The sequence below is a fragment of the Barbus barbus genome (assembly GCF_936440315.1).
Source record: "Barbus barbus genome assembly, chromosome: 1".
In the NCBI taxonomy this organism is placed as follows: domain Eukaryota; kingdom Metazoa; phylum Chordata; class Actinopteri; order Cypriniformes; family Cyprinidae; genus Barbus; species Barbus barbus.
In genome coordinates this window covers 44,780,262-44,792,306 of record NC_136729.1, presented here as the reverse complement: position 1 = coordinate 44,792,306, position 12,045 = coordinate 44,780,262, and the positions used below count along the sequence as shown (strand labels likewise).

The window sequence follows — 12,045 nt, the reverse complement described above, 5'->3', positions numbered from 1 at the left end:
TTAGTTTAACAGCTGTGGTGGTGGTTATGGCTCGTACTACCCCTCCATCTGGCATCCTTCCATTCCATACAGTAATAATCGGTTTCAGAAGGGGTGATGATGGGGATATGCTTGTCATCAGTGCATCCAAGCACACTGGAAATCCTGAAGGAAATTCTGATTATTTTGGGTTACTTCCAGAGGTCACAGAAAGATGTTATCAAGTGAACGTCATTTATCAGATTATCCTCATTTAAACCGATTTCTACACCACTGACCTACAGTCCTGAGATACTCCTCTTGGACGGATTTGTGCCCAGGAAAAAAATTATCAGAAAGAGCGTGAGAGCGATGCACACTTTCCTTAAATTCTGCATACAGGACTTATAATGTGCTCTGCATCTCTGATGTTGTAAAGAAAACTACCATTTAAAATGGTACCGCTCAAATAAATAGGCTATAAGGTATTTAGTCTTGTTTCCATGAAGGGAAAACAAAATATTTAAGTGATTTTTTATTTTATTTTCCAAATTATCTGGCAATGGGGTAAGAAATAAAAAAATAGCCTATTCTTGTTTCCGTTTGCATTAAGATTATTTTTCTTACCCTATGGAGAACAATTTTATATTTTAACAAGACTAAATATCTAGATCATTTTTCATCTATAGAAAATGCATCTTAACTTAAGAATTTTTAAACGTTTGTACTTGAAATAAGACAAAAATACTCAGTAAGAAAGGCAATTTTGCAGCATAAATGAATGCGGTATTAAAACATCGCTTACACTTTAAAAAGGGGGAGGAGACGGAAAGAAACTCTGGGTTTACCAAAGAAAACCTGCTCCCGACCAGGTTAGGTTCACAGAGTAAGTTACCACAGTAACTGACTCTGAGTATAAGTTACCTCTCTTTCAGAAACGGGCTTGACTTACCCTGCTTTCCCAGGTTTGACAAACCTCCCATTCTGAAACAGAAAACCCAGAGTTTCCCTGATTTCAGGCTTAACATACTCCGAGTTTTCACTTAACCTCCTTTCTGAAACGGGCCCCTGAGCTGCTAATCAGAGTCTTCAAGATCATTAGAAAATCACAGGTAGGTGAGTTTGATCAGCATTGGAGCTAAACTCTGCAGCAGATTGGTCCTCCAGGGAAAGATTTGATCATGACATACTCCTATTGATTACAAAACTATACGGTTATTCAAGGACAGGCTTTAAGATGGTTTAGATCCTACCTGTCCCATCGCTACCACTTTGTGTATTTAAACAGGGAATCATCTCAATTAATGCCAGTAAAGTATGGAGTGCTGCAAGGATCTGTCCTAGGCCCTCTGCTATTCTGAATATACATGTTGCACCTTGGTAATATTATTAGAAAATATGGGATTAGTTTCAATTGTTATGCTGATGATACTCAACTATATATTTCCACAAGACCAGATGAAACTTCTATATTATCTAAGCTAATAAAGTGTGCTAAAAATGATTTATATTTTTATAAATTATCTAAGCTAATAAAGTGTGCCAATCATTTTCTCCTATTAAATTCAGATGAGACAGATATATTACTTATTGGACAAAAAAAACAAACAAAAAAACTGTACATGGAATCTCTTAGATTACAAGTTGCATCTAGACGGATGTACTGTTACTTCCATACAGTCAAAAATTTGGGTGTTTTATTAGACAGCAACTTCAGATTTCCCATGTTACAAAAACAGCATTCTTTCATCTTAGAAACAAATATCCTCTATCAAGGACAGTAAAGAAATTAAATGAAATTAAAGGATCTTAGAAACATTGCCAAGCTGCAGAACATGTTACCTGTTTCTGATGCAGAAAAGCTGATGCATTCATGACCTCTAGACTGGACTACTGTAATGCACTGCTAGCTGGTTGTCCTGCATCTTCAATAAACAAGCTACAGATAGTCCAAAATGCAGCGGCTAGAGTTCTTACCAGGTCAAGAAAATATGATCATATTACCCCAATTTTACTAACTATTAAGTTCCGTAATAGTTACAAAATATTACTATATTTTAAGGCCCTAAATGGTTTAGCTCCTGCGTACCTAACTAGTCTTCTACCACGCTACAATCCAGCACGCTCCCTAAGGTCGCAAAACTTTTGGTAGTTCCTAGGACAGCAAAATCCACTAAAGGAAGTAGAGCTTGTTCACATTTGGCTCCTTAACTCTAGAATAGCCTTCCTGATTACGTTCAGGGTTCAGACACACTCTATCTGTTGCTCTGACACATCTCTTTAGCCTTGATCAGTTACATCTGATCAAATGCACATAATTATTTTGCTTGGTTGGAATAGAAGCCATGCTAATTTTTCTTTTAATGTTTCTTCTGTGGCATCCCATGGTAACTAATTACAGAAGCTTCAGTCTGGATCCAGCCCTTACAAAGACCTGAGAAGAGATGATGCCAACCCCTCAGAGGACCTCAGATGATGCTAACCCTGGAACAACATATACCAAGTTTAATCGCAGCATGTAATCATAGCTGCTAGTGTTCAGCATGTGTTTGAATACATATCATTAACTAACTGCATGATTTTTACTGTACATTTCTCTGCCGTGTGGACATCACCTTGTCATACTCACCTCTGATAAACAACTCCTAAATATAATGTAGAAAGTTTGCAGTCATTTGCATCATGAAGAGCGCTATACAAATAAACGTGAATTGAATTGTAATTTACTAGAACTCTTAAAAGTATTTTTAAACTACTTGCAGATGCATATAGTGAAATAAAAGGCCCCTTTTTCTTAAAAAAAACTATATATATATAAGAAAATAAATAGAAACAATTTACTTAAAGTAGGCTACATTTGAAATAAATATTTTGATTAACATATTAAAGCACATGTAAGTATACTGATTACACTCCAGTGTGTTATTCAATATCACATAGAAGGTAAACATATTTTATATGTGCTTTTTAATGAAAATAAAACAACAGGCTGTTCCTTTTAACTACAGTTAAAAAATCATTAAATTATGGCTCGCAAAGAAAATCCAGTGAGACGAACTCTGTAGCGCCCCACGCGGTGAACGCCGGAACTACCGCCGCTAGATATAATATCCTTCGGTACTACATGCAGAACACAAGCAACATACGTGCATTATCTCTTGCATCCTACGCCAACATATACTGTGAACTCCACTGAATAACATGCACGAACAGAGGTGTCTGCTGCAGTGTACTTGAGATAATAATGATGCGGTAAGTACTTCCGGTCGCCATCTTGTCTTTTCGCCGTGCACGAGAGAGAGAGAGAGCAGCGGGTGCTCTGGAGTAACCGAACAAACGCTTTTCTCTTTTGCCTTATTAATATTTCTATTACGAGATGTCAAAACGGCATCGTTTGGATTTAGGTGATGATTATTCGTCGAGCAAGAAGAGGTCATTTGACGGGTATGTTGAGCTTGAGGAGTGTTTTAGCATGTTAGCATACTAGCATGCTCACACACTTGTGCTGGTGTGGTTTAAATATCGCACAGATAGTGACATCGTTGCTGATCAATATTGTATCTAAAATGCTCGGTTGCTTTCATAAGAGGTTATTGTAGCAGGAAAGCGCGTTGTTTGCACAGAAGCGCGTGAGTCTTTGTGGCTGATGCTAGCACGTGCGCTGCGTCGCTTTGACGAACAACAGGCTCTGTTTACATTCCTCTGTGTTTGGAGTAAATTATTACTTTATATTCTTGAGTAAATTACTTTATATTCTTGTGTAAAGAAGCAGACATGAAGCCTGTGTGAAGCATAGATAGGCCGCTAAATGTGCAGCGGATCATGTTGAGTGTAGATATGTTGTGTAATCGTGAGTTTGCCGAACTAACGTTAGGCTCTGAAGCGCAAAAAAATAACTTAACTAGAAAAAAGTCAAATGTTTAGTGTTTGGGATGTGAGTGTAATTCCTGCGAATTTATGCTAATGAGGCTGATTTTTGGCTGCATACGGCTAAAGCGCGGCCTGCTTTGTTTATCTTATGGTTCCAGTGACATTGTATTATTTATATATATGTGTGTGTGTGTTTATTTTATTAGTTGCTCATAGTTTGGTATTAAAGGAACACTCCACTTTTTTGGAAATAGGCTCATTTTATAACTCCCCAAGAGTTAAACAGTTCAGTTTTACCATTTTTGAATGCATTCAGCCGATCTCCGGGTAGCACTTTTAGCTTAGCATAGATATTGAATCGGATTAGACCATTAGCATCTCGCTCAAAAATGACCAAAGCGTTTCGATAATTTTCCTATTTAAAGCTTGACTCTTCTGTAGTTACATCGTGTACTAAGACTGACGGAAAATGAAAAGTTGCGATTTTCTAGGCCGATATGGCTAGGAACTATCCTCAGCAGGCGCAGTGATATTACCTGAAAGTAGTCCCCAGCTATATCATAACTAGTTACCTAGCTGGGGACTACTTTCAGGCGCTGAGTAATATCACTGCGCCCGCTGAGGATAGTTCCTAGCCATATCGGCCTAGAAAATCGCAACTTTTCATTTTCCGTCAGTCTTAGTACACAATGTAATTATAGAAGTGTCATGAATATGAAACAGTGACTAAAACACGTCCCTTTAAGACTATATCCAGCTCTCCCTTCCAAGATGTTAACCTTTATGGGTCTTAAAAACTAAATAAGGTTTGTTCAAGAAGTCACTAGATGTGTCGCTAGGCGCTCTTTTGGAGAAAAAGAAGTCGCTAAATCTAGTTGGCAACATTGTGCATCTCCATTTCTCCAACTATGGGCTAGGCCACGGGTCGAACAGAAAATGCACGCTGCATAATCACACTTTAATACAATTATTAACGTTAAAATTAATTTGCGTTATTAATGCATTAATTTTGAACACTAACGTTTTGCCAGGAAACTAAATCCTTGTGTTATTATTTGTCTCGCTATCAGTAAGGACCGTGACAGAGATCGGGATGACCGGTCGAAGGATCGGGATCGAGACCGCGACAGAGACCGAGACCGGGATAGAGACAGCAAGGTGCCCGCCGTGTCCCTCAGCTCTGGCGTGCCCGGCGGCGGTATGCTCACGCTGAAGCAGACGGCCATGAATCAGCAGATCAACCCCTTTACCAACCTGCCTCACACGCCACGCTTTTACGAGATCCTCAAGAAGAGGCTGCAGCTGCCCGTCTGGGAGTACAAGGAACGTTTTAATGACATCCTCAACCGGCATCAGAGCTTTGTGCTCGTTGGAGAGACAGGCTCTGGAAAGACCACACAGGTTAGACCAAACAAGGGTTTCCTTATGCTTTACAGCTTTCCACAAAAGACCTTGCTTTGGCCTCTGTAGCCAGAAGCTCCGTGCATTCAGAGATCTTTCAACAGTGGATATTAAAGGTATTAATTAGGTTTGGGGAAAAGCTGATTTGTGTTTTAGATTGTTCTTCATCATAAGAAAACAGTAAGAGCCTAAACCTGGGTTAAAGCATGAAAGTGCAGTTATCAAATTAAGTCTGTGATTTAATTATATTGCTGTACTTAAGCTTCGTGACTGTGAGCGCTGAGAGTTTGGGTCACACATAACATGCTTTTAAAAAAATGTCACGTGCACCAACCATCTTCCCAAATTTGTAATGGGTCATTTATAAAGCTGTTCTCAATAAAAGGAGCTATAAGGTTTCTCTGCAGTTGAACATTTTTAAAGCAAAGAAATTAAAATGGCCATAAATATTAGTTTTATAATCTTACGGTTCTCTAAAATATTATTATTATTATTATTATGGTAACACTTTAGAATTATTTACTATTAACTACGACTTTTCCCTCAGTATATTCCTAATTTGCTGGTTATTAATAGTTAGTAAGGTAGTTGTTAAGTTTAGGTGTTGGGTAGGATTAGGATGAAGAATAAGTATTCATGTTGAATAAGGCATTAATATGTGCTTAATTACTACTAAAAAATGGCTAATATTATAATAATATTCTAGTAATATGCATGCTAATAAGCAACTAATTAAGAGACCCTAAAATAAAGTGTTACCATTATTATTTCTATTATGTCGTTTTATTTTTTCTATTATTATTAAATTGTATTTTTAATAGTACGAACAATATTTTTTTGAAAAATGACAACAACAGCAATAATATATTTAATATAAAAAATTAAATTATAATAATTCAAGTATTAATTCAGTTAAAACTTCAGTCAGTAGAAATTCAGGTATTTTGAATGATTAAAATCAATGAAGTATTACTATTCTGCTGTAAAACTATTTAATGGTGTTGCTGCTGTTTTATATATTTTTTTTTTTTGTGCAATTTTTTTCTGGATTTAATTTGTATTTTAATAAAGAATTTAGAATAATAACAGTAATTGTTGTTGCCATTATTATTGTTGTAAAGTCATATTGAATGAGTGTAAAATTATTATATTTTGTCCTTAGCTTATCACATGTCTGAATATTAATCCTTTGCATATCAAATATTTCCCTGCTCTCGTTTCTCATATTTTAAATTATGCTGCCTGCTAACAGGCTCAGGCAACCAAAGCTGGTGTGTCCTTTTTCACAACCGTCCCGAGAGGCTTTCTGACGAGCTTGTGACTGGCGGCATGTTAACCAATGAACTTATTAATTTGTTTAAGGGAAGACCAGAGAAACACAGCATTAATTAAAGCACATTAATGAACTGGTCTTCATTTTCAGATCCCTCAGTGGTGTGTGGACATGGTGAGGGCCCTTGCCGGCACTAAGCGCGGCGTGGCTTGTACACAGCCACGTAGGGTGGCAGCTATGAGTGTGGCTCAGAGAGTGGCAGATGAAATGGACGTCATGCTGGGCCAGGAGGTCGGATACTCCATCCGATTTGAGGACTGTAGCTCTGCAAAGACCATACTGAAGTAAGTTATAGTTCTGGTAGAAAACAAAGATTTAAACGTGTATGTGGTTTTCCAAGATGAATCGTAGTGTAGGTACTTTTGGACAAATGACATTTGGTCTTTTTTTGGTGACACCTGAGATAAAGATGAATGAATGAACGTGTCTTGTGTTTACAGATATATGACAGACGGTATGTTACTCCGTGAAGCTATGAACGACCCACTGCTGGAGCGATACGGTGTCATTATTCTCGATGAGGCTCACGAGCGCACGTTAGCCACAGATATCCTGATGGGTGTCCTCAAAGAAGTGGTCCGTCAGAGATCCGACCTTAAGGTATGTCATGCTGATCGTATGCTTGCACCACCTTGTAGTTCTTATAAACTGGAGGACATGAGGGGAAGAATATTTAGGTCTGCATGAAATGGAAATTCACCTTGATTTCTAATGTATCTTAATGATCTTATTGCAAACAATTCATCCATGCATTTCATTAAACTGTTTTTGCCATGATGTTTAATAAAAAATAAATAAATCACAATCCAAGTTTACGTTGGAAGACTGCGTTCAGTTATGCAACGGATGGATAAAATCAAGTTCCTTCGTTCATAATCGAAGATGAATCGCATTCAAACTTTTCCTGCATAAAAGATTTGTTCCCGGATGTCCAGGTTTCATTTCATAAACAGAGTTTTTTAACCACAAGTTGTGGAGGTCAATTTGTAAAGCAAAATAATACACGCATTAACTATCAAATAATTTGGATTCTGAATATATGATGAATAAGGTGATATTTTCCAGAAACTGAATATTGTGTGCATTTACATATATTTGATTAACACACTTCTGTATACACGTTAGCATTCGTCCCTTTGCTGTTGGAATGAATAACTGTTTGTAACAGAAAAGAGAGAAAGGTCAGATTTGAAGCCAAATCATGCTGAGCCGGGAGAAATTGTTCTCTTAACAAACGCAAATAATTCTGCGAGAGTGTGGACTGCGTGTTCGTTTGTTTGAAGACAAACGTAGCCATTGCACTCAGAAATGCGGAAAAGCCAGTCGCTCTAGTCGCTCTAGTGGAGGTGAAGCGGCTGCTGCTGGGTCAGCCCATTTGAACGCCATCAGCCCAAGGAGAGCAGAAGCGCGGCGAGTTTTATGGCTGAAATGTGCTGGAGAGATTCTCATAAAGCAGATGGGTAATGACTACTTGTTGTCAGGAACAAATCAAAGGTTATACATGTGTTCAGAGACTGTTAAATAAGGTCTTGGTGACTCCAAGTGATCCCTCAGCTCCGCGTCCCCATGCAGCTTTAAAGTTTAAAATGCTTTAAGAGCAATTATAACGCGTCATGATGTGGAAAGGTGCCAGGTGGACCTCTTCTTTCATTACAATCATAATGTTCCCAGAGAGAATGAGATGTGCTCGCTGTCGACACGGCAAAGCGTAGCTACTTTTACCAAATGCTGTGTGAAATGGTGTCTGTTCAAAATCCAATGCAGTCTATTTATTTCTCCCCAGGTCATCGTAATGAGCGCCACTCTGGACGCCGGAAAGTTCCAGGTTTATTTCGACAACTGCCCCTTGCTGACCATTCCCGGCCGGACGCATCCCGTGGAGATCTTCTACACGCCCGAGCCGGAGAGGGACTACCTGGAAGCGGCCATTCGCACGGTCATCCAGATCCACATGTGTGAGGAAGATGAGGGAGATGTGCTGCTCTTCCTCACCGGACAGGAGGTAATGCCGCTGATGTCCTCTCTGAATAGGCTTCATGCAGAGAATGCTTGATTTCAACCATTGTTTTCAAGTCCTTGAATTTTGAGTATCGTCATTGAAAATGCTTTATTTTTTTCCTTCCCTTATAAGTTTATTATCAGCTACCTCGCCCTTGAAAAGCACAGATGGTACCTTAAGTTTTTGAAAAGTGCTTGAATTTCACTTTTCTAAACTGTATAAACCCTGTCTAAAGCTCAAGCATTTTACTCTCTTTATCCAAGGACAGTGTACAGAGACAGCTAGGTTGATTTTTCCCAAAAATTTAACCAAGAAAAACCATTTTTCAAAAGTAAATTTAAAGAATTTTATAGAATTTTATGTACAAAAGTTTGTTTTATAATTGCTTTAATTTGTTTCGTTGCGTACTACTGTAATGTTTTCTAATGTATAATCTTTGTTTGCCATGAAATAGCCTGTGATGCTAATGTGGCAGTAAACTAAAATAAAGTCAAGTTCTCAAAAATTTAAATACAGCAACACTATCGCAACGTCACTCTGCTTGTTTAAGCTTCTTGAAGCTTATGCTTATAAAAAGGCACAGCTTTTTAAATATCTGAAAGAACGCTCATCAGTTAGTCAAGCATTGTAATATGACATAATCAAGCATTATTTAATGAAAGAATTTTAGTGATTTGAATTAAAATTCTGTAACCATGTATAAATGCATATTAGTCATTTTAACTGAAGTTAGGGCTGGTGGTGGGAAAATTAAAAACCGGGGGGAAAAACTAACAGTACTGATAAGATAATAATACCACAAATTCGATTACTAGTAACAATATAAAATGCACTAAGGATTAAAGAGCCGGTGGGTTCATGAATATTAATCACGTTGTCTGCGTTCACTCAAACTGATTTGCTGTAATCCAAACAGGGACAATGATAGGTGAGCGCCAGCCAATGAGATTGTCGTTTGCGCATTAGTTCCGCCTACTACCGGAGAAACCGGCAGTATCTTATGGTTGCTTTAAAATTCCAAATGAACTCATTATTTTGACAGGAAAATAAAACACACAATATTGTTTACATGAATGGTATGTTAGACTTTCTCATTCTCTCTCTTTCTTTGCGTGTGAAAAATCTCACCTAACATTAAAGTTTTTAAATATACTTTTATATTGCAATAATTTCACATGCAATCTTCAAACTAATGTACAAACATCATAAATACAGTACATTTTAAATATTTGTTAGTGGCGTCTTTTTTTTATGATTGAAGGCAAGTATCACTGATACCAATATACTGATGTCTCTATGAAACAGATTTTTCCCCCCTAATATTTAACCATTGATTATATGGCATTTCGTTTTCTACAAAGCCCCTCCCTCCGACAAGCACAGTCTGCTCTGTGGCCAACTGACCCAGTGCATTGTGATTGGCCGAACAACACAAGCACGCATCGGAAATGTAACGCCCCTCACTATAATCGCGAACTTCAGCTTTCAAGTTAGTTTTACCATCAGTTCAAGCCTGAAAGGGGAACAGAGTTGCGTGACAGACCGTGTTGATACTCGTATGTAGGGCTCGCTAAATTGTGCCCTTCGGGCAGGTACTCTTCAGATTTTGGTAGCCCGAAAATTAATTTAACTAGCCCAAATAAAATAAAGACCATAAATGTCAATACACAAATATCAACGAATATCAAGGAAAGAGTTTTATTTTACTATTTACAAGGTATCTGCAGAATTCTTAATCTATTTAAGGCAATTTGGAAAAATGTGAAAATCTTTTGGGTGGACATTTCGGGCACCTGAGCAATAGCATTCTTTATACCAGACCTGTACAGCATGCACACAAAAAGTGTGTAACTTTTAACTTTAATGTGCTATTTTTGACCCTTGATGTGACTAAATGATGTACATTTTAGGTTACCTGAGAAAACGTTTTTACTGAACAATACACTGCAGTTCAAAAGTTTGGATCAAAAGTTTATTAAAGAGGTTTCTTATGCTCATCAAGGCTGTATCTATTTGATAAAAAATACTGAATATTATTTCACAAAATAATATTGTGAAATATTATTGCAATTTAAAATAAATGTTTTCTATTTTAATATGCTTTAAAATGTAATTAATTCCTGTGAAGCAAAGCAGTATTTTCAGTGTCACGTGATCCTTTAGAAATCATTTTAATACGCTGATTTTTAATCAATGTTGGAAACAGTTGTACTGCTTTTCTTTTTTTTATACTGTATTTTTTATACTGTATTATGATGTTTTTAAAATACAAAAAGTTCAAACAAACAGCGTTTAGTCAAAATAGAGATTTTGTTACAATATAAACTAGTCAAAATTTTGGGGTCAGAAATTGTTTTCTTTTTTTAAAGATACTTTATAAACGTTTAAAGAAAGTTAAATAAACTTTATTCAGCAAGGATGTGTTAAATGGATACAATTGATAGTAAAGACTTCTATTGTTAGAAAATATTTCTATTTTGAATAAATGCTGTTCTTTTAAACTTTTTATTAATCAAAGAATCAAAGAAAAAAGAGAAACAGGTTCCAAATAAATATGAAGCAGCACAACAGTTTCAACACTGATAATAAATCAGAATATTAGAATGATTCCTGAAGGTTAATGTGACACTGAAGACTGGTGTTATGATGCTGAAAATTCAGCTTTGATCACAGGAATTTATACTATTTTAAAGTATAGGTATTAAAAAAGGAAACCGATATTAGAAATTGCAATAATATTTCACAGTTTTTTCTGTATTTTTGAAATAAATACAGCCTTGATGAGCAAGAGACTCAGTCAAAAACCTGATAAATAATTGACCTTGTTTTTGAGTCTATAGACCTAACATAATATATTATCAAAACAAACTATTTAAACTGATAGAATAGAAAAGAATAGAATACAAACTGAAGCAAAACTTGAGATGAGATCTGTAAGTTAAATATAAAAAAACATGAACACATGAATTCTTCTATAGCTGTCTAAACATCATTATGAAGTACAGTTTGTACAATACTCTTGTGTGTGACTGTACATGTCTCAGAGTTTTGTTACCGTTCTTTGTCCATCCTCTGCTATTTCCAGCACTTAATCAAGCCACTCTTCTTTAATACATGAGGACATTTGTCTCTCGTGTTGAGCGCACCGCAACCATTGAAGTATTCAGTTTCTACAGCGACTCATTTGGTGCACATCGTTCTCTTTCTATGAAACCGGTTCTAACTCTGTCGTGACATCAGCTCTATAGCGGTTTGCCTGAGCATTGCTATTATTTTCCTTTTACTGGCGGGCATTCAATCAAATGGCTTCCCAACTCATTTTTGTGCACGCGAGGCACATTATTTCTTCTGCCCGATCGCGCGGGCGCTCAGCTTGGAGCGAACGTTGCTTAGGAACCCTGTATTTAAGGTAGCCCGTCGGGCAGGGCAGTGATACATTTTGGTAGCCCGACTGGAAGACGCAATAGCCCCGGGACGTCGGGCT

General features: G+C 37.1%; 1 protein-coding gene across 1 annotated transcript in view; it reads left to right on the top strand.

The window, feature by feature from the left end:
- Nucleotides 1–3,234: 3,234 nt before the first annotated feature.
- LOC306885687 (ATP-dependent RNA helicase DHX15-like) overlaps nt 3,235–12,045 on the top strand; it is a 40,562-nt gene continuing 31,751 nt past the window's right edge. Inside the window, exons 1-5 of the mRNA XM_079442379.1 lie at nt 3,235–3,402; nt 4,899–5,229; nt 6,653–6,846; nt 7,003–7,162; nt 8,346–8,564. Of these exons, the coding sequence (XP_079298505.1) occupies nt 3,335–3,402; nt 4,899–5,229; nt 6,653–6,846; nt 7,003–7,162; nt 8,346–8,564 (972 nt within the window). The 5' untranslated portion in view covers nt 3,235–3,334. The remainder of the gene's footprint in view (nt 3,403–4,898; nt 5,230–6,652; nt 6,847–7,002; nt 7,163–8,345; nt 8,565–12,045) is intronic.